The 27639-nt window shown below is 34.7% G+C and overlaps 1 protein-coding gene across 2 annotated transcripts in view; it reads left to right on the top strand.

Annotated features, from left to right (window-relative positions):
• The window catches only part of ADGRB3 (adhesion G protein-coupled receptor B3), a 659277-nt gene that overhangs the window by 283747 nt on the left and 347891 nt on the right, over positions 1-27639 (top strand). For both annotated transcript variants that reach the window (XM_006926408.1, XM_006926409.2), the window contains 2 exons: positions 13066-13167; positions 13547-13653. In XM_006926408.1, the coding sequence (XP_006926470.1) occupies positions 13066-13167; positions 13547-13653 (209 nt within the window). The remainder of the gene's footprint in view (positions 1-13065; positions 13168-13546; positions 13654-27639) is intronic.

Raw genomic sequence — 27639 nt, 5'->3', positions numbered from 1 at the left:
ATAGGAGAAAGGTAATAGCTCCTCTGATTTTGTTACATTGCTACAATGTGAAAACCTACTATTTTCAGTCTTTTCTTTTTGTCTGTTTTCCAATATTTTCCTGGTTAATATCACTCAGAAAGCAGATGTTACTGGTGGATTGGCCTTTGATAGCTTTCAGGCTTCCTGGGCACCGCCTTCCTCTATTCCCAGAGGAGGGGTTTGCTATTCCTATAGCTCCAATTCTAAAATCCATTACTCTTTAGTCATTATCTGATAAATTGGAACCTACCATTCCCAGGTAGATGTTAAACTTAAATTATACATAAAATGTCCTTCTTGGAGTCCTAATTGCTTTATTTGCAAATGGTGAATGAAGCCTGCAGGAAGAATGTGCTGAGAAGAACTTGTGAAGTGAGATAGCCATATCATAAATCTACACAGTTACAGCAATTTAGACCACAGATGTAGCAATTATTGTGATATTTAACTCTAACTATTCATACCAAAGAGGTTAGGAGTAACGTTTGTAATCCCAAACTTGTCTTGAACATTGTAATGCATACATATTAGAATTTAGCAGCCTGTAATATGGTGAATATAAGCCCTCTCCCTGATTAGAAGAAATGGCATTCTGGGAGTGATTGTCCCTTATCTCTGTAAGGTTGCTGTCCAATGGGATTACATGTTCTCTAGAGACCAAGAGAAACTTTCATTTGGTTTCTGAGTAATTTTTTTTAACTTAGCTTTAGTAGGAAGAAAGAAGCACAAAACTTGCATAATCTGTGCTCCTATCTTCTCTGAATGCCTCTCCTCATTGACCAGAGCTGTGCTTCTCAAACTTTAGTGAACGTAAGAGTCACTCAGCTTATAAAAACAGATTCCTCAGCCAAACCCTCAAAGGTTCTGACTCAGTAGGTCTAAATGGGACCTGCCAATTTGAATTTCTAACAAGCTCCCAGATGATGTTGATGATGCTGCAGATTACCCTTTGGGTTTTACTGGTCTACAGTAAAGTACATAATACAGTAGCTCTTCCTTATCTGTGGTTTTGTTTATCACTGTTGCAGTTACCCATGGTCAACTGTAGTTTGAAAATATTAAATGGAAAATTCCAGAAATAATCAATTTATAAGTTTTAAATTGTATGCCATTCTCAGTAGCATGATAAAATCTCACGCCATCTTGTTCCAGACTGCCCGGGATGTGAATCGTCCCTTTGTCTAGTGTGTTCACTCTGCATATGCTACCTACTTATAAATCACTTAGTAGCCTTCTTGGTTATCAGATCAACTGTTGAAGTATATTATAGTGCTTGTTTTAGAGTAACCCTTATTTTACATAATAATGTCATATTCCCATAAATTTTCTTACAGTATATTGTTATAATTGTTCTATTTTATTGTTAGCTACTGTTGCTAACCTCTTATAACTTATAAATTAAACTTTATAAGTATGTATGTATAGGAAAAACATAATATGTATGTATGTGTGTGTATGTGTGTGTTTATACATGTATATATAGTTTTCATTACTCCAAAGTTTTAGGCATCCGCTGGAAGTCTTGAAACTTATCCTCTGCAGCTTAAGAGGAGACTGCTATAAATATAAATAAGGTGATAAAATTAACAAACAAGTGAAAAACAGTCCTCTACCTCAGCTCCACTGGTGGGGGAAAGTTGAGATGTCTCCTGAACAAGACTACAAATTTTATTTTATGTATATTTCTTCATAAATAAGAGGGATTGTTTCTGGAATCAGTTAATAATGAAAATACAGACAATCCATTTCAAGTCTCCCTAGCCAACTCATGTTTCAACCAGAATAAGATCTCTTGACAGCAGTCACTTAAAGAAAAATAGAGCCATTAACTAATTGTTGTGAACAAAGAAAGATAATTTTGTCACTATTCAACTCTCATTTTTCCAATCCTCATTGTTCCTTTTCCATGGAGAGCAGGAGAAATAACTTGGGTATCATTTGAACACATTTGATATATAAGGCTGTGTACTGTCAGGACACAGATCTTCTGTCATCCTCCCATCCCCAGCTACTCTCTTGCTAAGCAGGAGTACATTCTCACTGCCTCTTATCCTCCAAGGCTACTAACAGTGTACAGACACACACACACACACAGGTATATAATCTATGGAGGGGTCAGGGAGGAGGATGATGTCTTAGCTCACATTAACTTATTTTCTCCTCAGTTCACAGTTGGAGAAGTGGTGAATTCATCACTATTAATACAGTATTTTGACTTTGTTAGAGACAAATTTAACAATAAGTCAGACTTCTAAATTTGGTTGACACTGCATTTTAAGGCTAAATGTAATCATTGTTAGAAACCCAATTATGTGAGCGTAAAATTTACGTTTCTTTTTTAAAGAGAAAAGAAATTCTACTCTATGTTGAAATATTTGTGTACCCATTGGCACCTGCTTTATTTTTTATTTTTTGGTTCCAAATCACAAGGTTATCACTAATAGTACTTTTTAAAAGCTCCTAATCCATTAGAATTTCTATTATTATTTGCTATCAGATGTTATGTATATACCCTATTAGAAATTATATTATTACTTAACAGTTGCAAAGGTTAAGGCAGGTGTTTTCACTGAATGTTTTTGGACAGAGCAAATATCACACCCAAGTGTACAAACTAGTTGTTCACCTAAAACCATCCAGTGAGTTCAGTGTTGAACGCAAGTGGCACTAGGTATTGACTTCTTTCATCTTAAATGTTCTATTTATTCTTGCCAAGTCACCTCAGATACATTCTAAAAAGTAGAGAAATAAATTAGGACTTGAAGATACCTCGTAGGGGAGAGAGATAACCTGTTGCTTAATAAACATCTAAGAAACTATCCCATCCTCCTGTAAAGCATGGATTTTATTACCTACTATAGTCTTCAATTCTACAACAAATCAGCTAAATATCATAGGTAGAATTAAGGAAGAGCCACTTGGGTCTAAAATAAGGAGTATGTATACTAGATACTACTATATGTGCAGTTATTCAAACCTGTTGCCATGGAGATAATTATTAGCATAATTTGTCTTATCAGATTGCTCATTAGATGACACTTTGAGAAAACTCACAGCTTCTGCCACAACAGAAACTTAAAAAGCAATTTGTTGTAATCTTATATTACCCTACCTTGTCCAATTTAGAAATAGTTGACAACATGCTGATCATTCTCAAATTGAAATAGAAAATTTAAGCAGCACTTTTTGTTTTTTATTTTTCGTTTCATCCCGCATTGTTTTTGTAGTAAAAAGAAACGTATTTTAGAAACCACTTTATTATTTTTAATTAATAGGATTTAAATTAATGCAATTAGTAAAAGTTTTTTTTCTTCAATGTTAACCAATACAGTAAACCTCTTTGCTAACCCCTATCATTTCTCGTCTCCACTTATTTTCCTCTCATTTGTATATTCTGCATGTGAATGACCCTTAGATCTTGCCCTGGGCACCCTTTGGTTGCTATATCTCTCTCTTAAACTATCACCCATGTGAGAAGCACCCACAAACCTGCACCTTTATGCCTAAGATAGACCTTTCCAACTAGGCTATCAAATCAGACACAGTATCACCAGGAGAGCTTTTCTCCCTGATCACCAAATTCCTGTTATCTGAAGTAATTTCTCATTCTTACCAATTCCTTTGCTAGTGAGGGATTCCACCTCCATCAAGTCTTTCTCGGTGGCCCTTCTTTCTCTTCCCCTGGATACCATCTGTAGTGGGAAAGCAGCAGGGCAGCTCAGAGAGCCTGGGGCATAAAATCAAAGAGAGTTTGGCTTTGGGCCTCAGTGTACTCATGTATAAAATGGAGAGAATAATACTTGCCTAATGGGATTGTTTCAAGGATAAAAGACAAAATACTATAATGAATTAGAATCATTAAATGGCAGTGCAGGGCCTCTTTGTCCACTATCCATATTATTTCCAACAACCACTTTTTCTAATCTCCTCTATGCAGGTTTATCTGATTATCACCCCTATTCATGGCCTTAGTCATGTGACTCACTTGCTTATAAAAAAAGTCCATGATTTCTCATTACTTGCCCAATTTAGTGCATAGTGGGATTCTAGTATCCCCAGTCTATCGACTCATTAGCTTTCCAAGGTTATCACCCTCTACTCATTTATATATATGCATATCCCCCCAACACCACCAAGCACATTCAGATCCAGTCTCTGGTCTCTGGATATGGAAGCACATATTCTCTCCTTACTCTGTTGCTTGCACTGTTATTCACCTGGACTCTTGCAGTGTCCTTGCCTCCTCCATCTGCACCTGCTAAAATGGGAGCATCTTGGGAAGCCCAGTCCACTAGAAGCTGTCTCCTCCCTTAAGCATTCTTCTTTCTCCCACATTCATATGAGTGCTCTCTTCTTCGAACCCCTATAAACTTACTTTGAACTTCTCTTATTAAATATTGCTCTTAGCTAGAATTCCAACTCACTGCAAATGAGTTATCTATTTTCTGCCTCCCAAATCCCCTACCCTGCACTGAACCTAGTTGAATTCTGATAGGTCATTAGATACCTGTTCTTTTGACTGGTTTTCTTCTATATCATAAATGCTATAACTACACTAGTGAAATCATTTGTATAAAAGCATATGATTAAGTTTCAGAAACAACTATGATAGTAATCCTTACATTTATTATCTCTTTTTACTCTTTCAAAATTCTGTTAGTTTACTTAATTAGAATTTGAATGGATATTGTTAGCACATATACTATTTTTATTTGTAGTTACAATTTGTGGAATGATTCGTCCCACTTTAGAAATAAATAATTGAGATGTTAGAAGTAAGAAAAATATGTAAGTTTCTATAGCAGGTTACTCAGTTTCCCCAAATCTCAGTCCAGTTTATTCTTCCAGGCCAGAGCTCCTCCAGGCAGTCTTCCAGGCCAGAGCTCCTCCAGGCAGCCACCTTTCAGGCTAGGATTGGTCCCAGGTGTGCCCAAATACAGATTCCCTAAGGTCTCAGGGCAGCTGGCAAGATAGGAGGCTGTGGCCAGTAGCCTCCAGCCTGGAGTAGCCTTGCCCATCATCCTAGTGTGCCTCCAAATGTTATCATTGTGTACATGAGCCATGACCTGGAAAAGGCTGTGAAGCACCGTTATCCTCATCAGTGCTTAAGATCATATAAAAAGGCAAGTAAACACAATTCTCTGAAAAAACTTCTAGTGTACCCCAACATAAAACTTTGTCTTACTAAAAGTTATAGTTACTTAGAGTTATTCCTCACAATTAAATGTAGATATTATTATTAATTTTATTATTATTAACTTTGTTAACAGGTTGGAACTAGAGTGACTTTGTGTGCTAAGTTGAAATGTAGGTTTTAAAAGCAATAATTCAGAATTTTTTCGGGAGGGGGAGTATATGTATAAAATACTATCTAGATCAAGTACTCGAGCAATCTGTAATGCACATTGTTTGCTAATGATTTTCAAGTTTGTGATTTGCTGACTTCTAGACTTAGAAAGAAATTTTGGCAAAATATGTAAATACCTTGTTTATCATGCAACAAATTCTTAGAGACAGTATAACATTCTATGAAACTGGACTGAGAGCTATTTGATGGACATAGGTCAACCACCTCCTCGCTGAGTGATCTCTCTCTGCCTTGGTTTCCTGGTGTTTAAAATGAGGATAATAATTGCATCCTCTTCATAAGGTTATTATGAGAATTAGATGAATTAAAATATGTAATGCACTTAGAAGAACACCTAAGTCATAGTGATACATAAATATTAGTTATAATTGTATGTCCTTTCAACTTGAGACTGATAAAAATTATTTTCTACATGAGGAATGCTGTTATAAAATGCATTTAATAATCACCCTTCTTTATTCCTCAGACCTTAGCATGAATTCTTCACATGAGTAGGTTCCACTCTTGAAATTAGAGCTGTAAGCTGTGTGAGCACTTTTCCGCATCTCTCAGCCCAGAGAATTCCCATAATACAAGAATTAGTGAATGGCCAGCAAGTGAAATTTGAAATGTGGGGTCATGCATAGTGCATTTTTTTTCTACGTGCCAGCTCTGCAGTTTAGAATCAATTTCTCTTTAATGCTGAAAGTCTAGCATGAGGGTTGAAAAACAATTTTCCACATCAAATTGATTTAAGCCCTGTATAATTTTTGCTATTTTTAAGAGACAGAAAATCAGTTTGAATAGACAGATTAACAGCTAATCACTAGGTAATTGCTACCTTGTTTTAAGGGAGCATGCTAACTACCTACTTGTGACTTCAAGTACAGTTGTATCTTACAAATGGATTTTTAGATCTTTACACTAGTGATAGCAAACAGTGGAATCTTTCAGCTGATAAACAGTTACTGTTCCATTTTTCTAAGGCATAAAAAATAAGAGTCCTTCATATTGCTGCATAATAATATGCTTTTATTTTGCACAGAGAGTGGCCTGAGCTAATTATGTATTTTCTAATTTACAAAATACACATAGGTAGCATTAAACAGCAAAAAAATTAACACAAATCTCTATCTCTAGCTTATGTTTCTCTCCTGAGCTTTAGCTTCATATACCAACTGACTTTTTGATGATAACCAAGTCGTGCTCAAATATCGCAAACTCAAAACTATTTTCAGCATCTTCTTTCCCAAGCCATATCCTCCTCGTGTGCTGTTAACTCAGGGTGTAGCACACCAGACATTCTTCTTAGGAATCTGAGTTTCATCTTTTATTTCTCTCTCTTTCTCACCTCCTACATCCAGCCATGGAGCTGAGCCATTACACCCACTAAATAGATTTAGAATCCACTCACTTTGCATTATTACTTCCTGTGATTCCACCCCTTTCCCCAATTAGATGGTCACAAGCTTCCCTGCTTTCAGTCTCACTTTTCTTCAATCTATTCTCCAAACTGCAGGTACAGCATTCAAAACATTATAACAAATTTCCCTTGCCCTTAAATTTAAACTCCTAGTTAACGAATCATTTATCACTCTCTCCCTCTTGCAATTTACCCACCTCTACTCATTCCCAACTCTACACTCCAGCCATTCTGAAATGTTCCCAAGTCCTTGGATGTCCCATGTTCTACTTGCCCCATGAGTCTTCCCATATGTGATTCGCAAGGAACACTTTTCCATTCCTCATTGGCTAACTACTGCTTTTCCTTTACACCTCTGCTGGGACATCCCATCTGGAAATCCTCCACTGACATGCTCTCCCCTCAAGTTCTCCTAAAGCAGCCAGGACTTCTCAGATCATAGTGAGCATCATACTGTATTGTAATTTCTCCACTTACTATCTCCTTCATCATCTTAAGAGTTGAGGGATCTAGACTATTCCTGTTCATTCTTTTTATTTGCAGTATTTAACCAGGTGACCGGGACATTATGGGAGCTCAGTAAATATTTGTAAAATGAATGAATTCCATAAGTGGCACTGAGGAGAGCCCAAAACATTTCCCACTACTGGGAACGTCATAAACCTACAATGGAAGAAAATAAACTATTCTGATATCTAGGCTGTTTTGCTTTTGGTATGAGCATAAATAGACTTATTTTCTGAACTAAATTTTTTTTAAGATATAATCTTCAAAGTATGTCAAATCACCTTTGATGAAATATTTAAAGTAGCTGTGGGATTTGACATTATTACTAAAAAGCTGAAAATTCTGGACTAATTTGCAATTCTGAATCTATGATCTCCTGTCATCTTTTTTTTTCTTATCATTTGTGTACTGTGTTTCTGTCTATAAGAGCCACAATAAATCCAAGGCTTCATGAACTTACAGTAAAGAAAACAAAGTTTGTTGACCTCTCTAGGTTTAAAAAATTACTGTGATTTTTTTTGGGGGGTGTCTGGTTGAGGTAGACCACAACGGTTGTCACTAGGTAAATGGGAATTAATAACTGAGTGCCGTGATTGGAAAAAGAACTATTGGTTTTGTGAGTTCTGCAAGTTCCATGAGCTATATAGAGTTGTGTGATTGAAAAAGAATATTTAATCAACTTCCTCCTTAACCAATGATAATGTATGCAGATCTCATGGGGGGATTCTGAACAAGGACAAGTTTCCATGGACTCTTACTACATCGGACACTGCCCTACAAAATCAACTTTTGTCGACATCCAGTACCCTGGAAACCTAGTTTGATTAATTTTTTAGGGATACAGTAGTTGTTAACCTCTGTCTCTTACTGCTCCTAGTGAATATTACTACCTACCCACGATCTATTACACACACACACACACACACACACACACCACACACACACACACACACACACACACACTGTCCTTGGTAATCAATTGAATCAGGCTCATCTCTGTCATTTTAAGTACTGGGGTAATGGAAAAATAAATCTTTTGAAAGCATTTGGTAATTTTTGTTTAAAGGTGTATGTGTGTGTGTAGGTATCCACCTATTATGAATGCTAAACTCGTGAGTGCTGTGTGCTCTTAGGAGTGAGACAAAACAGAAAAACCACTATCTTCATGATATCACATTGTAGCAGGAGGAGAAAAAAATAAGTAAGCTAGCAAAATATTTAGAAGTTATAAGGTGACAAGTGTTTTGGAGAACAATAAAGCAAAGGAAAGCGTGGGACTATTGCAGGGTAATCAGAAAAATCCCCGAGAAGGTGAAATTTGAATAAAATTGAAGGCAGTGAAGAAACGAGCCATGCAGACACTTGGAGAATGGAAGGAGAGAGATCCTGATCATAAAGAGGAAGTACACAAGCTCTAAGCGGGAGCCTGCTCAGAGTATTGGAGATGCATCAAGGGGTCAGTTTAGCTGAGGGGAGGGCAGTGAGAGTGGAGCTGGTGGAAGCTAAGGTAAGGGGCCAGATTGAAGGGCCTTATAACTGAGGCTAGTTTAATCACTAAACGTTGTACTTATGTGAAAAGAGGACATTTTCTGTTTTTCCCAAGTAGTATACCTTTCAAAGAAATCAAGCACTGACCCATATTTCCCAGTACACAGTTAAGTCACTACTCTGCCCACTTTGATTTTGAAGCTTATCAGTTTCAGTGGCAGGCCTAGTAAACATCTCACCCTGCTGGCCCACTCGTGCCATCTAGTGGTTAATGCTCGCAATTACCAGATTTTCTGACCACACAGTCTATCGTGGGGGAGGGGCACGGGAAAGAGGAGTACTGTCAGAAAACAATAAGTGTTAAAAACTTTCTGAAACCACTTCTGGGAAATAAGCCTGGGGTACAGATTGCTTCTTCATTGACTTATGTCAAGACCGAATCAGAAAAAAAAAAAAAACTTAAAAACTATAGCAACAAGTTTTACAAAATTTATTTCCTATTTATCAATGGAACTGAAGAAAATTTGAGTTTGAAAACATTTTTAAAAACCCCCCAAAATACAAAATAAACATGAATTTATAAGTGAAGAATTAATGAGGAAGACGCTGAACAACTTAGATGTATGGATGAAACAAAAATAATTTAGCATAGTACTTACATTAATGACTGTTATGCTTTTTAAAATAGATTAGTTGCTTTATAAATAGACTAGTTCTTTTATATAGAATTCAATTATATAGTTAACTGCATGATATATTTTGTGAGTTTTAATATGTATTTTAATTTTCCTTTTTTTCATATTCTATAGTAGTTTTGGTTGACTTATAGAAAACACAATTATCTATTACAGTATTGTCCAACACAGGAGCTTAAAATTTAAATTCACATTAATTAAAATTCAATGGGATTTAAAATTCAGTTCTCAGACTTACTAGCCACATTTTAAGAACTCAAGAGCCACATTTGGCTAGTGGCTGCCATACTGGACCATGAAAATAGAATATTTCCATCAAAACAGAAAGTTGTTAGACAGTGCTGATCTATTATGTTGTTTCCTCAGTAAAAGTGATTTATTTTACAAACGTGCTTTGAACAATTTACTATATTCTAGATACCGTGGCAGTTCATTACAGCAAATTAAAAACAAATAAAACATGATTAGTTTCTCACAGGGAAAAATTTGAGAATTGGAAAGTTTTACACACATAACCAAGTATTTTTAATCCATTGTGAAAAGGTCTATAATACTTATATATACATTGATTGAGATATTAAGGAAGACATCCCAGAGAATATCCCATTTAAAATGTATTTTAAATAGGAATTTTACAAAAAAAGGAGAGAAAATGTTATTTTAAGTAAAAGTTACAATTTTTGCAAAGTCAGGGGAGAGTGAATTTGTGTGGAATATTTGGAAGATGGCAATCAATTCTGTGCAGCTGACAGACAGGAAAATAAATGTGAACCATGATTGGAATGCTAAATTAGGGCTGGGTAGAAGGGCCTTTTTCATGACACTGATCACAGTTATCTTTATCCTGTCAGTACTGGAGAACCATGGAAAGGATTTAAGCAGCAAATTATGGGGTTAATCTTCATTTTAGAATTTACTCTGTTGATGTAGCATGAAAATCAGATTAAAAGGGGAAGATGCTGGAGAATAGTGTCACTTATACCCAGTTCAGCTCAGAAAGCAGGCATCATCCTTATCCCGTTTGTCCCTCATTCCCCACACCACTTAGTCTACCTTCTAAATTTACCTATGTCTCTCTAATTTTCTCCATCTTCAGTCCAATCATCCTATATAAAGACAACATCATTTCAGGGCTTACCCTATCTACTGCTCCCCCATCTCTTCTACCCACAGAAGGCAATCTGATCCTAAAAATCAAATCTTGTTAATCATTGTCCGGAAGCCGTCAGCGGCTGCCTATGAGGCCCTCAGTGTGCTAATCTTGGCCTGTTTGTCCAGCTCATTACTCCATATTCCTTATTCTTTTTCCTCCAGCTCCACTGACCTGCGTGCTCCAACCTCTTATTTGCTTCCAGGACTTTGCACATATTACCCCACTACCTGGAGTACTTACTGCACCTCACATAGCCAGTCTCCATTAAGTGTCCCTTCCTCCAGGAAGCCTTTGGTTCTTCAGCTTTTATAGGGAAACAGTATCCTATCCTGATTGCAGTGATTATCATAACTATACTCAAATAAGTTATGTTTAATTATTTGACTTCTGCCTCCCCCCGTTGACTGAAAGCACCATGAGGCAGAGAGTACTTCTCTCAGGCACCACTGGTTCTCCTTAGAACATAACCTAGCATATGTTAGGTAAATGCTGAATGAACCAATGAGATTGTTCCCCTAATTCAAATGAGACAGGATGGATGCCTGGATAAGCATGGTGGTGGAATCCTGATAAGTTAAGAGGAAGAGAAGGATGAGTAGAAGATGAATCTGATGTTTTTAGCTATGGTACAAGATTGGAGGTTTAACAACATTAGGAAATACAAAGAGAAGAAACAAGAAATATTGTGGAGAAAAATGGTTAGAGTTAAAGAGTACATAGGTCGACTTTGAGATTTCTTTGGAACAGCTAGTAAAAATGCCTCTTAACAGTTGGATATGCCTAAGAAAGCCTAAGAAAGACACCTGAACCAGAGAAACTCATGCATGTTACCACTTGCTAATCGGAGGTATAGGCCATATCTCAAGACTTGACTGCAACACAGAAAATAAGAATTGAGGATCAGAAGCCAAACTGGTCACATTCTTATTGTGGCTACAACATTTAGTAACTTTTTCTCTTTCCCACTATTTCCCCTTTATTGGCATTAATCTGAACATCCCCTAGCTCCACAGAGTGACTTCTCCCACCACTGTCTCATCTCTAGGTTTTGCTTTTTCTTCCTGACACTGTCTCCTTCCTCTCAGGAGACACTTCCCTGGGCCTCCATGGCCACCTGGCAAGAGGGTAGCTAGGCTAGGGGTATCTGCTGTTCATGGAGTGGGGGACAGACACAGAATGCCAAGTGGTTCCCTGCTTGCTAACCTCCACAGGTAACGTGGGAGTAGGTGGTTGCTGGTACTTGGTTGGTAATGGCTGTGGCATCCCTTAATTTATTTCTCTGCTGTTCTGTTCTTATGATATTTAAGAAGGGAGTCCTGTACAGAGGCCATCTCTAACCTCACTTGAGTTTTACCTTTTACTGTGATGGGTTTTATTTTTTTTATTTTATGATTTTATATTTTTTGATTTATGATGATTTCTATTTATCACTGCCTATCCCAGGCCAGTCTCAGTGGCAGATCCAGCTCTTGGAGCCCATGAAGGGGCAAATCCAGCTCTTGGGTCTCCTGTGACAGTCCAGGGCTGAAGGGGCCAAAAGGGCATGGTCATTATTATTTATTAAAGGTATTTATATAACCATACATTAATTCATTTATTCATTCAATTTTGATAAACTTCTGTGTGCCAGACATTCCATTAGGTGCAAGATGCAGATATGAGCAGACAAGATCCCAGGCAAATAGTGAAAACAAACGTGAACATATAAATGGCAGAGCTGTGCGAAAAGCACACCAGTAGGTGCATCTAGAGAAGGGAATGATGTCTTTTTTCATCTGGGAGAGAAGTGTCAGGTTTAACACAATACAGATAGAGCTTGTTATTTCACGAATTCTTTGGCTTTCCATTAAAATACTTCTGGTATACATCTGTTATTCTTGAAATTCTCTTTAAGTTTCTTGCCTCAGTAATTAAATTAAGCTTTTGAAAATAATAAGGCTAGAAGATCAAATCAGTTTATTTTTATAGGTTGTAGTATGATTGGCATCATTGCTCTTGTATGAAAAAAATGAAAAGTTATATATTTTTTCCCTTTCTATTTATTTCCTCATAATGCTTACAGTTTATAATTTTAAATTGTTGGAAATTATTTTATTGTATAACATCACAAAACATGAATATCGGAAAGATTTTTTTATTTTTATGCTTAAACGTAATCTTCAATTTATAGACAAATCCAAACAACTTTTTTAAAGAGCCTATACAGTAAGCACTTTCAAAAGAAAGCACATTTCTTTGAAGATTTTGTAGATAATGAAATGAAACCCGGTGTGTTTTTGTTTATGAAGATGTCTCTAAAATTTCAGTGAACATAGTTTAAAGAAAATGAAAGAGCTCTGCAGTTAGAGAGATGCATTTGAGGACTGTTTATTGCCAATATTTAAAAAAGTAAACACTGCTGGCATTCAGGTCCCTCTGTTTTAAATTGCAGCACCTTATGAAATATGCCCAGAGGATTATCTGATGTCGATGGTGTGGAAAAGGACTCCAGCAGGCGACTTTGCGTTCAATCAGTGCCCACTGAATGCCACAGGTAAAATAGGATTGCTCACCCAAATGATGAATCCAAATGATGATCACCATTCAAGAATAGCATGCTATGTTTGCTTATGAAGTCCCGCTTTTGTCTTATATCCATAAATAAATCTGTCCAATATGCATTTAATGCAACAGTTTTAGTGAGGTTCTTCATAAATGGAGCCAAAATGAAGAGACCCAGAGAATGCTGATGTAACTGTTTCTCAGTATGACTGATACACATTATAAAAATTATAAAAATAACAATTTCATATGCATGTTTTTTTTTAAAGCAGGAAAATGTACAAACCCAATGTTTTAGTCTGCCTCCCAGTTATGTGATGCCTTCCAGCATCCCTGTTATAAAGCTTCTCTCTGTTCTTTGTGACGCGCAGGCACCACTAGCAGACGCTGCTCTCTCAGTCTTCATGGAGTGGCCTTCTGGGAACAGCCGAGCTTTGCAAGATGCATATCAAATGAGTACAGACACTTGCAGCATTCAGTAGGTGCAAAGCCAGCTTTAGTACTTGCTCTGTTTATTTTTGCTAATGATCACTGTGTGAGAATTTAACCTTCTGTGGTACAATCAAATTAGTAAAAAAAAAAAAAATCTCTGAAAAAATGCCTGAGGAAAAAGGGATATGATAGAAAGCTAATTTTTATAAGTCATTGTTAAACTGTTTGGTTCCTAGGGTTTCGGGTTTTATGGATCCTGCTATTTAAATGAAAGAATTCTTTGTCTAATGGGGAAAAGCCCTGAGGAAAATCTGTTATTTAATTTTATCTATAAGAGTAAACTGTTTATCACAATTGGCACAAAACTGTGTTAAATAGTAACATATATAAGACTTATTTCAAAATACCATACATTTTTAAATTAAATTCTTTAACATTTAGTAGTTGGGAAGTGATAAAGCTGTGTCACTTAGCTATCAAATTTCTCACTGCATTTTGACATTAAGACATGAACAAAATGACAGTGTTATTGCACAAGAGAAAATTAATTACACAAGATTACGTGGGCCAAATTTTCCAAAAATAGCTCCTTTTTTCCCCACACATTATTGAATTATTCAGAGAATATAATGTATGAATATTTTGAGCATATTAAATTTGCTTGGTATTTTACAAGTGCAGTTCGTTCTCATTATCAAAGACTGTTGTCATTTTGTCCTGACAGTGAAGAGGAACTCCATACATGAATAAACATTGTGGATTTTAGAACAAAATAGCACGAGCCAACTGGAAAGTTGAACATTGGCAAGAATGATGTTAAGAGCCTTTAAGTTTCGTTATGCTTTTGTTTTCTTTTTACTGTTGCACACAAATGCGCATAACTTTTTTTTTAAAAAAGCCTAAGGAACGCTTTTGCTTGTGGATAGAGAAGTATCTTGTACAATAATAACCCTTATCAATGAAATAAATGTAATTATCAGAAAAACAAAAAAAGACATTTTTAAAAATCTGAAAACCAAATGCTGTCTAATTTCTTTACTTACTAAATCAATGACTGGAATGACAATTATTTGAGTACATAGAGCCTTATTTCTATTATTGTGTACATATATATTCATTTGTTTATTTGTTTACATACATTTTTGTATATATGATAATAAATACTGATCTATACATCAATATATGCTGATTACACACAAATACATTTAATAATATATAGATTTATATGCACATCGATAATCAATGATATTTGGCTTCACTGAGTCTTATATCTGTCAGAATTAAAGTAATAGAAATAAGGCTGTATGTAGCCACATAATCATCAATTCTATTACTAAGTTGGTGCGTAAACACATCAGACAGCATTTTGTTGTCAGATTTGTTAAAATACACTTGTCTGGGGGTGATAAACACACATATATACATATTATGACAGAATATAATAAATAGCTTCATTTTATAATATAAAATGTAAGAATATGAAATATAAAGGTTCTTTTATTAATAACTGTCAATACTCAGACTAGTATATTTCAGAATTAAGTATAATTAAAGACTTTCTTATGAGTTTAATTTTTAATGAATTTTATTTTTCTCTAATTTTTGACATTAGACTTTGTTTACTTAATCTTAATAATATTCATAGTCAGTTCTTTATTCATTGTAATAAATGGGAATGATCGCATGGATTAAGTAAATCAAGTCAATACTTACAAATTTGCTAAGAATAAATAATACCACTTTTTTGCAGAAAGTTTTTGCTTTCTAAATTCAGTGATTTGTACAGTAATATTTAAATGAGTTTGCATTCTGTAAGTGCAGGTCATCTTATAATGGAAAAAAATAGAAGCATTCTGTAAAATGTCTCAGATTGAATCCCATAGAAATTAGTCAATAATTTTAAAGCTAATGTGTATATGCTTTTATTGACTTGCATACACAAATCAAGTGCATGATACTGTAGAATGAAAAGCAGCCTCAGTGTATTCAGCTCCTATGAAGTACCAAACACTTGACTGGACACTTTCATTAATTAATTCCAATCCTCACAAGAACCTGCAAGGTGGATAGCTCTGCCTCAGTTTGCACAGAAAGAAAATGATCTATAGGGGAGAACAGTCCAGTTGGTGAGGCAAAGAGTGAATCTTTCATATAGTTTTCCAAAGCCTAACCTCTTTTCCAGAGGCCATACTACCTCCTGAGCTTTTGATTTGAAATCACCTGCATTAGATTTTCTGATCGTGTGTCCTTTGGAAACATTATATGATCTTACTCAAGTCTTGGCTTATTCTTTGCAAAATAAAATTGGTACCATCATCTTAACTTCTCTTGAGGTTTTGAGGAAGAGTAGAGGAGATACTATATGTGAAATGTTTGCAAACTGTAAGAGAGCTATTTAACTATGAGGTATTCATATCAATGTGTACAGAAAATTTATTGAGTTAAAAATATCTCAATAAGAGTAAAATTTTAAAACTTGACATTAACTCGAAGTGTACATGTGGAAAATACAGATAGATATAGATGGATTGATAGATAGGTAGGTGGGTGGGTGGATGGATGGATGGATGGATGGTTAGAATTGATGTCACATGTATTTTTGCACATTAATTATGTTTAAATACACATATGGAAATATGGACACACTTATAAATGCACACATATACACATCTAGTACTTGCCCAGGAATCATGATCATGTTCATGTTCAGGGAAATATAGGATCAATTTACGCCTTAAAGAATACTTGCCTAATAATATCAGCATCATCATGTATATTCTAGAAAAGTCAATTGGAGATGGAAATGAAATCAATGTCCCCACGTAGTCTAACTCCTGTCATTTTCCATGATTTGGCTGAGTAGCAAGGCTAGATATTGCTTGTGATATAGAACCCTTCTGACTCCCACTAATTCTTTTTTCATTTAAAAAAATTTTTCCTCACTAATTCTTAAATTACTCTGAAGACCCTATATCTTCTCTCTAGTAGAGATCATCATTTCACAATTTAATTGTTCTATTTTCCTTGGAGGATTTCTTTTCTTGACTCTCTCTATTCACAAAGCTCATTAAGTGTTAGTGGTCACTTGCTACAGAGATTTATTTAAGATAGGTTGATCTGTGTTTTCCAACTCTTTCACATATAGATAATAATATATGTACATACATACCTAGATTACAATATTTTGTATACCTATTTTGTAAATATATAGCAATGGACTAAGTTTGAAATAATGTTTTGTCATCCACAAACAGTAGTTGAGTATGTGCTATGAACTCTCATAATTATAAACCAATTGAGGTAAACAGAATTGAGTTGTTAATAAGTTTAATATATCAAATTACCAATCTGTTGTGTTGACATTTAGTTTGAATTCTTTGAGGACAGAAACCATATTTTTTAATCTTTACTTCTCTAATGTCTAACACAATACTAAGCATATACTAGATACTCTGTAGATGCTTGCATAAAAATTACTCGGCCACTTTTCTTATCAGTAGGAGGATAATGACAGCTGAGAAGGTGGTGATATGCCAGACTTAACATTCATGAATTTTAACATCAATTTGAAAAGTATTATTCATCATGTGAAATTTTCCTAGCCCCAAAATATTAGAAATGCGGAGTGATTGGTAACATTATTTTATGAAATCATTTGGCAATTGCAGAAAAATATCAATAAGTTAATAATCATAGAGTTTGTTAGGAAACTTTATAAGATGAAAAATTTAACACTTATGATAAAACTTTTGTTCATAAAAAAGACAAGCCACAAACAAATGCACACAATTTTTAAAAAAATTGAGGATAGAATAATAAAGTATTAAATGTAATGGGATTATTGGAAATTTAATATTTTCTACATGTTAATGTTTCATTTGATATTGAAATATTAATGTTTATTTTCTGAAATTTTCTGAATTTTGTACCAAACAAAGTAGAAATAATTTCAGAATCTGCTGAAAAACCAGGCACAGGAGTCAGACAAATTGAGAATACTATCTCTTGTTACTTATAAAGCTTTGGAGAAAATGACTGAATGTTGTGGCCAAGTGGGCTAGCCTTGCCCAGAATTAAGCAAACAGACCAATTTTGTCTCTGGTATATCTGGACAATCATAGTAGCTGCTTCTCCTTCTCTTCCTTCTTCTCTTTTACACACATACAAATATATACTTAACACACACGCATGTGCACATGCATGCACGGAGTGGCGGACTACATAGAATTGGCAGAATGTATGCCCTTTGCAGGTAGAAAACTCTCTAAAGCAAAAGGAGTTGATCAAGCATGCTAATGCTTTCTCCTAAATTTATCAGGTGGATAAGTCACTCCTTCTTCCCTGGAGAGGAATGAGTAATGAGAGACTGAGAGAGATCAAAAATATTACTCTAATGAAGAGCTGGATATAAATGTTTCTTTTTAAGTTGTTGTTCCTTAAAACCTCTATTTCTGTTTTCAAACCTTTATTTAACAAACATTTTAAAGATAGAAGTTGGAGTAATAATCTATGTAGTCATTGGAAGGTTGGGTCTGAGAAGGGATGTCAAAAAGCTTAAATCCTGGTTTAAGGTCTTTGTTTCTCCTGTTTTCCTCACTTTTATGGATGGTTTGTTAGGAAAGGCAGATAAAGATAATAATAGATAGCTGGGTATGAGAGAGCAAGGGGGAAGAGGAAGGGACAGACAGAGAAAGATGGAGAGAGAAATAGATAGAGAATAGGTTTGCTTAATTTTTCCCATAGTCCTCACCTTTCAGGTGAATTTCGCTCCATTGCAATAAAACTCCTCTAGTAGCACACATTTTTGGCCACCACCTCATTGCACAAATGCCCAGCACATTGCCTAGGAGAGGGTAATACATTTTATTCCTGCAGCTTATTTAAAAGGAAGGAAGAAAACAGTAGCCACCATACTTTTCATTAATAACAAATACTTACTGAGCCAAAAAGTATGCAAGTCATTGTTTTTTTAAAGAGCAATTAAGAAACAAAGAACCCAGTGCTATGGTCCAGCACCAGGAGAACTAGCAGATGATTTTAATTATCAAATGTTCATCAATTAGGTTGAGGTGAGTGAGCCAGAGTAACAGGAGTTACTTGTTATGAAATTTTTTTTTTGTAGTACAGCATGGCTGGATACAGCAAATGATGGGGAAAGCTGGAGAAGAAACTAGATAGATCAGTAGTTTCTTAATCCTGGCTGAACATTATAATTACATTAGAGTTCTTAAAAAATACCAATAGTGACTTCACTCCAGGTCAATTTAATGGAGTTGTTACTAGCCAGTTGTTACCATAGTACACATTCAATAAATCTGAGCTATTATTATTACTAATTACTATATTGTTTGGCAACCATATTTATGTGTTTCAAATTACATTGCCCTCATAAAATTATGAGAATATTCTTGTTTTAAGTAGTAAAGACAAAGCACCTGATTGCCTTTTTATTCTTGTTGCCAAATTTCAAAAGTTTGATGGATTTCTCACTACCAGAGCTCAACTAATCATTGCAAAACCCAGCAATGCTGAGAAAAAGTTAAAGAACATTACTTTCTTCAAAATATACAGAATCCTCTCAATTTTATTCAGGATCACAAGTTATAGTTTTGGGATTTGTGTTCAACTTCACAGTTCCAAAGTCTTTAACATGTGATCCTAAAAAAAATTATGAGTTCATTGACTGTTCAGCAAATGATACTAGCTCACATTTATTAAATGCTATCTACCCTGAAAAAACAAATGGGAAAAAAATTTGGAAGGAAGTTATTAATTAAATTTTGATATTCTGAGCAATTCATATATGTCAAAGTTCACATCGATGTCAAGGGCAGGACAGCAAATATTTTACACTTTACACACCGTATGATCTTTGTCATAACTATTCAACTCTGCTGTTGCAGCAAAAGAACAACTGTAGACAAAAGTGACCATGACTGTGTTCCAGTAAAACTTTATACGAAAACAGGCAGTGGGCTGGATTTGGCCCAAGGGTTGTAGGTCACAAACTCTTAGTCTAGAATATACATTCTTTAAGGACTTTTTAAAAGATTTTAACTCTTTTTAAATTCTCCATCAAAAAATGAACAAAATCTATTTTGTCCCAATTTTCTTTTTATTTAATATTTTCCCATAGTCATTTTAAATTCCTAATCAGCTAAATCTAAAATCTGTACAATCTGTGAACTAGCTTCTTTTGTTTTGTTTTGTCAGTCACATCATCTGGCATACCTAGTAATTTTTGATTGACTGTCAGACATTGTGTAAAAAAAAAAAATCCAGGTCTTCAGATAATATTTACCAAAAAGCATTTCCCCTTTTCTCGGTTATCAAAATATAGTGAGAAGCTGATACTTCAGTGCAGTCAAAGATTGGTCTGGATCAAGGCTGTTTTGCAAATTTAGTAAGACTACATTTGCTTAATCCCCTTCCTCCATTGTGTTTCTTATGGTTTTGGGATGGAGAACCCATCCCATCAACCCTGAGAAACTGTAGAAGACTCAGCTCTGCCCTTCAAAGGGTCCCAGCTTTGTGCTCCAGCTTTCTACCCAAGCAACTTCAAATATATCAGATGTCTTGAGGAGATTGGTTGGTTCCTTAAAGCTGGACTCTTTCTTTTCTAGGCACTTATTTCCAAATGTGTACTTATAAGGATGGATAAAATTGCATTCTTCATTTTAGAAGTTTTCATCCTAACTCCTCAGCTTCCTATACAGTTCAAAAACTCAACAAATGTATCATGGAGAAAAATCTCAGCAAGATTTTTAGGGACTCAAATTTCTAATATATATTTCTCCAACCCCAGGCAACAAAAAAACATTAGTTTCTCTTAGTTTTATTTCTGCCCTAGAGGGCCAGGGCCACACCTGCTTCTCACTTCTTGTGCAGATTTAGCGAATATTCCCAAGGGCACACAAATAGAAAAAGAAATTGGCTGAATTGTTGGCTTACTTCAGAAAGGATCTCCTCTTTCTGGAAATTTAGTTTATCTCATTCATAGCTCTCAGGTGCTCTAAAGAGTATGATTATTGTAATTCATATGGAATTTTCTAATTGTGTTGGCTAAAGCATTGACCTTATATAAATTACTACACTCTTTTAAACCAATAAATTTCAACTGTATTATAAAAAATAAAAAATCTCATTAGGCACATATGATAATGTTTCCTGGGAAATTTTAAAGGAGATTATTGTATAGATGTATAATGAAATACCTCTAACAGTTATATTTACTTTTCCTCCTTTTTAAAAATAACTCATCACATATTACCGATTATATTTACAAAGCCAAAGAAATGTTTAACCTTCTCTCAGACTATGGATTTAGTGTGACTAAAGAGAAGAAATTTTAGAGTTTGTTTTAGCCATTAAAATTCACTGACTTGAAACTTATTAATAGGAATATGTAATAAAATATACTTGAACAGTGAATTATATTTAGGCTAATGTCAAAGGAAATAATAATATAAGGGAAAGTGTACTATATTGTTTAATCATTCATCCATCCATTCATCTACCTATGAATTTATTCTACAAATATTCAGTGAACTTTAACTGTGCAACACAAGTGCTAGGATCTGAGGATGCAACTTGAATGTGACACATAAAACAAATACAAAAGAGACAGGACAAGAGATAAAATAATTACAAATTGTGATATGGTGAAAGAAATTAACAAAGTGCCAACATAGAGAATAATGTTTGGAAACTGGTTTCGATAAAAAAGACAGTGAGGTCTCTTTGAAGAAATGATATTTAAAACTGTGACCCAAAGAATGAGATGGATCTAGACATGCAAAGAGTAGAATGAGTTTGTCAAGGAATGAGAGTACATTCCATTTGGAGAGAATAGCATATGGAAAAACCTTGAGGTCTTTAAGGAAGTGAAAGGTGATCCAGTGGCCAGAGGTAGTGAGCAAAAGAGATTGTCATGAGATGAGATTGGAGAACTAGGTGGGGAAAAAATTATTCTGTTCCTTGAAGGCCTTTGCCAGGAGTTTGGGTTTTATTCTCAGTGCAAAGAGAAGCCACTGACAGTAAAGGATTGATTGATTTAATCTAATTAAAGACGGTCTATGATTATTCTGTGGAGAATAGGCTATAGGATGTCAGGACTGGAACCTGTGAAGCCTGCTGCCGTAATCCAAGTGAGAGATGATGGTATCCTTTATTAAGTTTGAATGAGCACATTTGACTGATGGTGATGTCATTTTCTGAATGGCAAGACAATGAGGAATAGCTTTGAGGAAGGTAGGTCAGGGAGTGCCAAAGGTTATATTGTACTAAGGTTTGAAATAAAGAACTTAAGAATATAGATAGTTTAGTTGTGATTTTTCTCCAGTGAAATTGAGCTACTTGGATGCAAGTGCAAAAAAAGGTTGGTAGAGTGAAAATGTTTTCTGAAGTCCAGAAGTGTCAGCAGCACCTAGGAACTTGTTAGAAACATAGAAATTCAGATCCTGTTTCAGATCTTGTTAGAAACATAGAAATTGTTAGAAACATAGAAACTTGTTAGAAACATAGAAATTCAGATCCTGTTTCAGATCTACCTAGTCAGAATCTGCATTTTGAAAAGGTCCCTTTGCAATTCATATGCACATTAAAGTTTAAGAAGCACTGTGACAGATTTTATTTAGGGTTGAAGTTTTGGTGGATGAGCACAAATAAGTAAAATGTAAGAAAAAAAAATTAAGTAAAAAATATTTTAAAGTAAACTTTTGGATGAATGCAAAGAAGTTAAGTGAACATTAGCCCATTCCATCACAAGATATACCATTATTAGATGATATCTCATTTTTCTCTCCTGGTCACAGGGGAGGATGGTGTTTGTTCACCCCTTGAAGTTAGGTGTCCACATGTGACTAGTTCAGGCCTATTGTTGTGTATGGAAGTGATCTTTGTTGCATCAGGCCTGAGAATGCCATTGTCATTGCAAAATCTTTCACCCTCCATCATTTTAAACCCTGAATGGCTATGACAAACAGAGCCTCCCTGATGATCTGGGCTGAGCATGTAGTATGAGTGAGAAACAAATCTTTGTTGTTTTTAGGCACTGAGATTTCGAAGTTGTTTGTTATCACAACATAACCTATCCCATTCTGACTGATGTAATGTCCCTAGAACTAGAACATTTGAGTAATGGAAATAGAATTGAAAAAGCCTTAGAGAAATATTGGGTTCTTTAATGCTCCGTCTCCCATTGAGAAGGTTCCTGAAAGTTTGGGTTCTAGTCTGTGACTGCTGTATTGCTTTGAGCTCGTGAAGGATACTCTAGTTCTATCCCTGGCTCAGAATATTAATAAGAACTTCTAAATTTGTTTGATGTTAAGGAAAAAAATCTATCCACCTATGTTCTTTGCTCACGAATTGTACTTTTGACTAATTCTAGCCCAAAACTCCAGAATTAAAGCTATTTCTCTCTTTTTTTTTTCTGGGTGGGTAAACTTACTGGGCTCTCATTTTTATCTTTGGAACTTTCTAGACTTTTCAGGGAAATAAGCACAGTATACCTGATTCAGTTTTCTTCATGACTCAGTTTATTGTCATATTAGTATCTCGCAATCCTCAAAATCATGGCATCTTATCTCTCACTTCAGGAATTCCTGAGGCAAGAAACTGGGATACCCAATGTCCTATGGCCAAATGCTGTTCATCCTGGGCTTTGTGCAATATGCATATAATTTTTGCAGGGGAATTGTGGACTAAATCTGTCCTATCATGTTGTCTCTAGATTAGAATTGGCTTTCTCATTTGAACTCCTAGCCCTAGGCTAGCTTTAAGATGAATGCAAATGCTGTATATCAAATATAAGGAAAATTAAAAACTATTTATGTATTAGGACAAAGGGTATGCTTTCTTTTCCATACAGAATGATATCTTTCTTTCCTAGAGACACCAGATAGATCTGTAAATAATGTAATATTATCACCTAGTGAGTGACCTTGGTCTTAGAAAATAATAGAGTTATGAACTGAAACGAAAGATGTATATTTAGATTATTGCTTTATGAAAAGAAGTTTCTTGTATAATTATCTTTTAATTGAAGCCACTTAGAGCTGTGAGAACCTTTAATATACCTTACAGATGGACTGTAGGAGTTGATGCTGAAAATAATATATAAATATATGATGTTTAAAGTGTGTCATTTGCACAGAGCAACTACGATAAATCTTTTTTTAGGATTAACACAATAGAGGCAAGCTGTAACTGGCTGTAGGAGGCAGAAAGGGAAAAGAATAAGGTTATTTCAGAAATACACCATGACCCTCACCACATCTCTCTATATAAAGAGCAAAGAGCTTAATCCAGAACTATAAAAAGCAACTATTTTTAGACTTCAGTTTTTTTTCTTTCACTGTTGATCTTGTCAACAGTATTAAATGTGAATGACACAGAAACTTTTAAGACTTGTCCTTTGGAGCAAAAATGCTCACTGAGTGCTGCAATGTGAGCAAACATAATCACTGATAATTATAATTTTAAAGGAAATATTTAAGTTACTAAATATTTCTGAACTATTTCAGTGACTAAATTAGAATTATAAAATAAAGCCCAAGGGAAATAGAATCCTTGATGTACTCTTGGGAGTTTTTTCTATCCACTTAAATAAAACTACCTACAAAATGTCTTACAGATATTAATAAATGGCTTTAGGAACATTTACTTATTCCATTCGAAAATAATGACCACTACTCGAATAATTGATAGTACCTCAACAGCCTGGCAATTTGCTTCAAGTCCCTTTCTTCTCATATTCTTTCTTCATAAGAGAAAGATTTAACGTCTCATTAAAACAAACGTGGTTGAGAATTATTTTTAAGTATTTAAATATCTTAATATTTCCTGATAAAAGCACTATGTAAAACCTGAGTTAAGCAGGTAGTGGTTAAGAATATAAACTCTGCAAATCAAATTGCCTGAGCTCAAATCTTGGTACAATTTAGGAGCTATACAATTCTAGAGAATTCGGTTCCATACTAAGTCTCTACTCCTTCATCTATAAAATGTGGGTAATTATGACCCCAACAATGGTTGTTTTAAAACTCAAATTAGGTTACTCATGTAAAACACTTAGTTTCTTGCTTACTGTAGAAGAGGCACTCAGTAAATGCTACATCATTGTTTTAATTATTTTTAAAAGGTAGCCATTATATAACTATAACTGTAGATGTTTAAAATTTATGAAATCATCTGCCTATATTCATTAGATTTCTTTTAAAAGACAATTCTGGAAATGTAAAAGTTCTCCAATTACTACATATTTCTTTGTTTTGAATAATCATGGACTGCTATGTTTTTACCTTGTCAATTTTGAAAGATTACAGGAGGAAAAAGAAAGTCTTTCTGTAGTTTCAGTTTAATTTAGCAAGCACTTGAGCAAATACCTTTGTGTATCAGATAGTGTGCTAGAAGTTACAGGGAAAACAAAGATGAATAAGAAACTACAGGCCTTTGGAAGTTTATAGTCTAGTAGAATGGAGAAGAACACAAACACTATAATAATATAAGATAGAGCAAGATTTATTTCTATGAGGTTTGACATAGTGGTCATATCATGCTAACATTTATCTGAAAAGAATTTAGGAAGGATAAATAACTTTAAAAAAGGATTTAGAGAGAACATTTAAAGTGACAGAAGAGTGTGAGTCAGGGAGAAGAGGCAGAATCCATGGGCTCTCTTTGGGAAATGGTGAGTAGTTCAGTCTGGTTGGTATTAGGAACCTACAGCAGTGTGGAACAGTGGGATGTACCAAGCTGACACTTCACAGATCATACTGACTTCTGCATAAATTATAGCAAGAAAAAAAAATCAAATGCTGTGTCATATCTGAGCTCAAAAGAAAGACTGGGAAAACCTTAGATATCAGAAATGAAGAGAGAGAAAAAAAAATAAAAAAGAAAGCCAGAGCTATAGAGGAACACTGGTGATTCAGCAGCCTGTGAATGTTTCAGGCTATATGTGAGTTCTGGGTGGTAGAGGCTGAGACTCTAAAGTCCACTTGGAGATGCTGACAAGACTCCTTTCACAAAAGCAGTGATGCTAAACCAAGCCCCATTTAGTGATCCAGCACTATCTTGCTTGCTCTGACATCATGGGCTAGAAAAACCTTAGAGGTTTAGGATGTATTCAAGAAATTTGCAGTTCATGTAAAGTTTTGGGAGGAAGATGGGAAAAAAAATCACCTTTCCCCAAAACTGGACACTCTTAGTCTGAGACATAAAGAGAAAGAATTAACATAGAGATTTGCAGGAAATGATCTGATATTATTGAACAGCCTGATGGCCCCACCATCAGAGAAACATACCCATTCTCAGAAAACACATTCAAAACTAGTCTCTAGCAACTCTTTCACAAACCAACAATATAGGGCTCCTGAAAGATAAATGCATCCCACTGAATGTGAGTTCACAGTAATTACAATTATAAGGGAGAATCAACAAATATAGGAACCAAATTAGCAATATAAGTAAAAATAATAGAAAATATGAAATAAACTAAAGTAATTTAAGAGATAAGAGATAATTAAAGAGCAGGAGAATGTGCAAAAGATTAAATACAACTTCTATAAATGGAAAATATTGTCACTGATATTAATGGATAGAATAAATAGCCAGTTAGACACAATTGGAGAAAGTATAAGTCATCTAGAAGTTATGCTTAGAAAATGATCACTCAGAATCCAGAATAGATAAAGAAATGAAAAATATAAAAGAGAACTTAGAAAATGAAGAATAGAATGAGAAAATTAATATACATTTAATAGAAATTTACATAATATAATAGAAAAATATTCTAGAAAGAGACATAAATAGACTAAGGAAGAGGCAATATTCTATGAGTTAGTGCCTAACAATTTTCCAAAGTTGAAGACAGATAAGATATTTAGATTGAAAAAACTTCCTAATACAGAAAAGCAAATCTACATAAACTTAATCTGCATTATACTAAAGACAAAAGGAAAAATCTTAAGAGGTACCACAAAGAAAAGACATAATCTACAAAAGATCAACTGGCTTTTCAACTGTTTAACAATACTGGAAGCACTAAAATCACATTATGAGAGTGTTAAAGGGAAAATAAAATTGTCCCTATCTAAAAGATCAATCGAAAGTGAGTATAACTTAAAAAAAAAAAGTAAGTTATCATTCACAGAGCTTTACTAAAATAATTACTAAAAGATTAGGAAAAAGAAAAATATATGTTAAGATTATATTTGGGTGGTCTTATAAATCAACATTCGAGGGTATATTTTATTTAATATAAGAATGGATGGATTTTTATGGTGTTTTGTTTTGTTTTGTTTTTTAGCAGAGAAGTGACATGTTCAGACATGTAAAAGGTAGCATTGGGAAAGATTCAATGAGACAGGTTAGGAGACTATTGTAATGAGTGTGATGAGAAGTGTTGAGAACCTGCACCAGGATCTGTCTCTTGCCCATAGGTAAAAAGGATGGATGTAAAAATAACCACACTGCTACTATTTAGAGGAATTAGAAGTTGAAGATGGGAAGAGAAGAAAGAGAAACAGTCATTGAATGTCCACTTTTAACCTCTACCTTTGTATTAACCCATTATAACAACCATGTGATGATGTGTGCTTCTTTTTACAGACAGATCAAATGACCGTAGGAAAGAGACTAATAATTTGTCCAGCGATCCTATGTTGTAAATAGTACAACCACAATTAAATCCAAGTTTGAAGACTCCATCTGCTTTTTAAACAAAATATACTAGTAAGATTTCCAGAGAGAACGCTTAACGGATAATTGTTGCCTTTAATTTGCAACTTAAAGAGTTGTGGGATTCAAATCAGATTTCATACTTCTCATTTTTAAGAGAAACAGTAAGAAGACAATAGTTAAAAGGAAGTAGCAATATGAGAAGTTGGTATTTAAATGAGATATACATCAGTCTGTGTTTTTGAGAGAGGAAAAAATTGAAGGATTGGATGAGAGTTAAAGCATAGAGATAACAAAGGAAGAGAGGTAGAATGCAAGTAAAGGACAATTTGAAATAGTGAAGAGGTATGTT

Source organism: Pteropus alecto, unplaced genomic scaffold (genome assembly GCF_000325575.1).
Source record: "Pteropus alecto unplaced genomic scaffold, ASM32557v1 scaffold7, whole genome shotgun sequence".
NCBI classification, from domain to species: Eukaryota; Metazoa; Chordata; class Mammalia; order Chiroptera; family Pteropodidae; genus Pteropus; species Pteropus alecto.
Note: the sequence above shows the minus strand (reverse complement) of the source record. Positions and strands in the feature narration are given on the sequence as shown.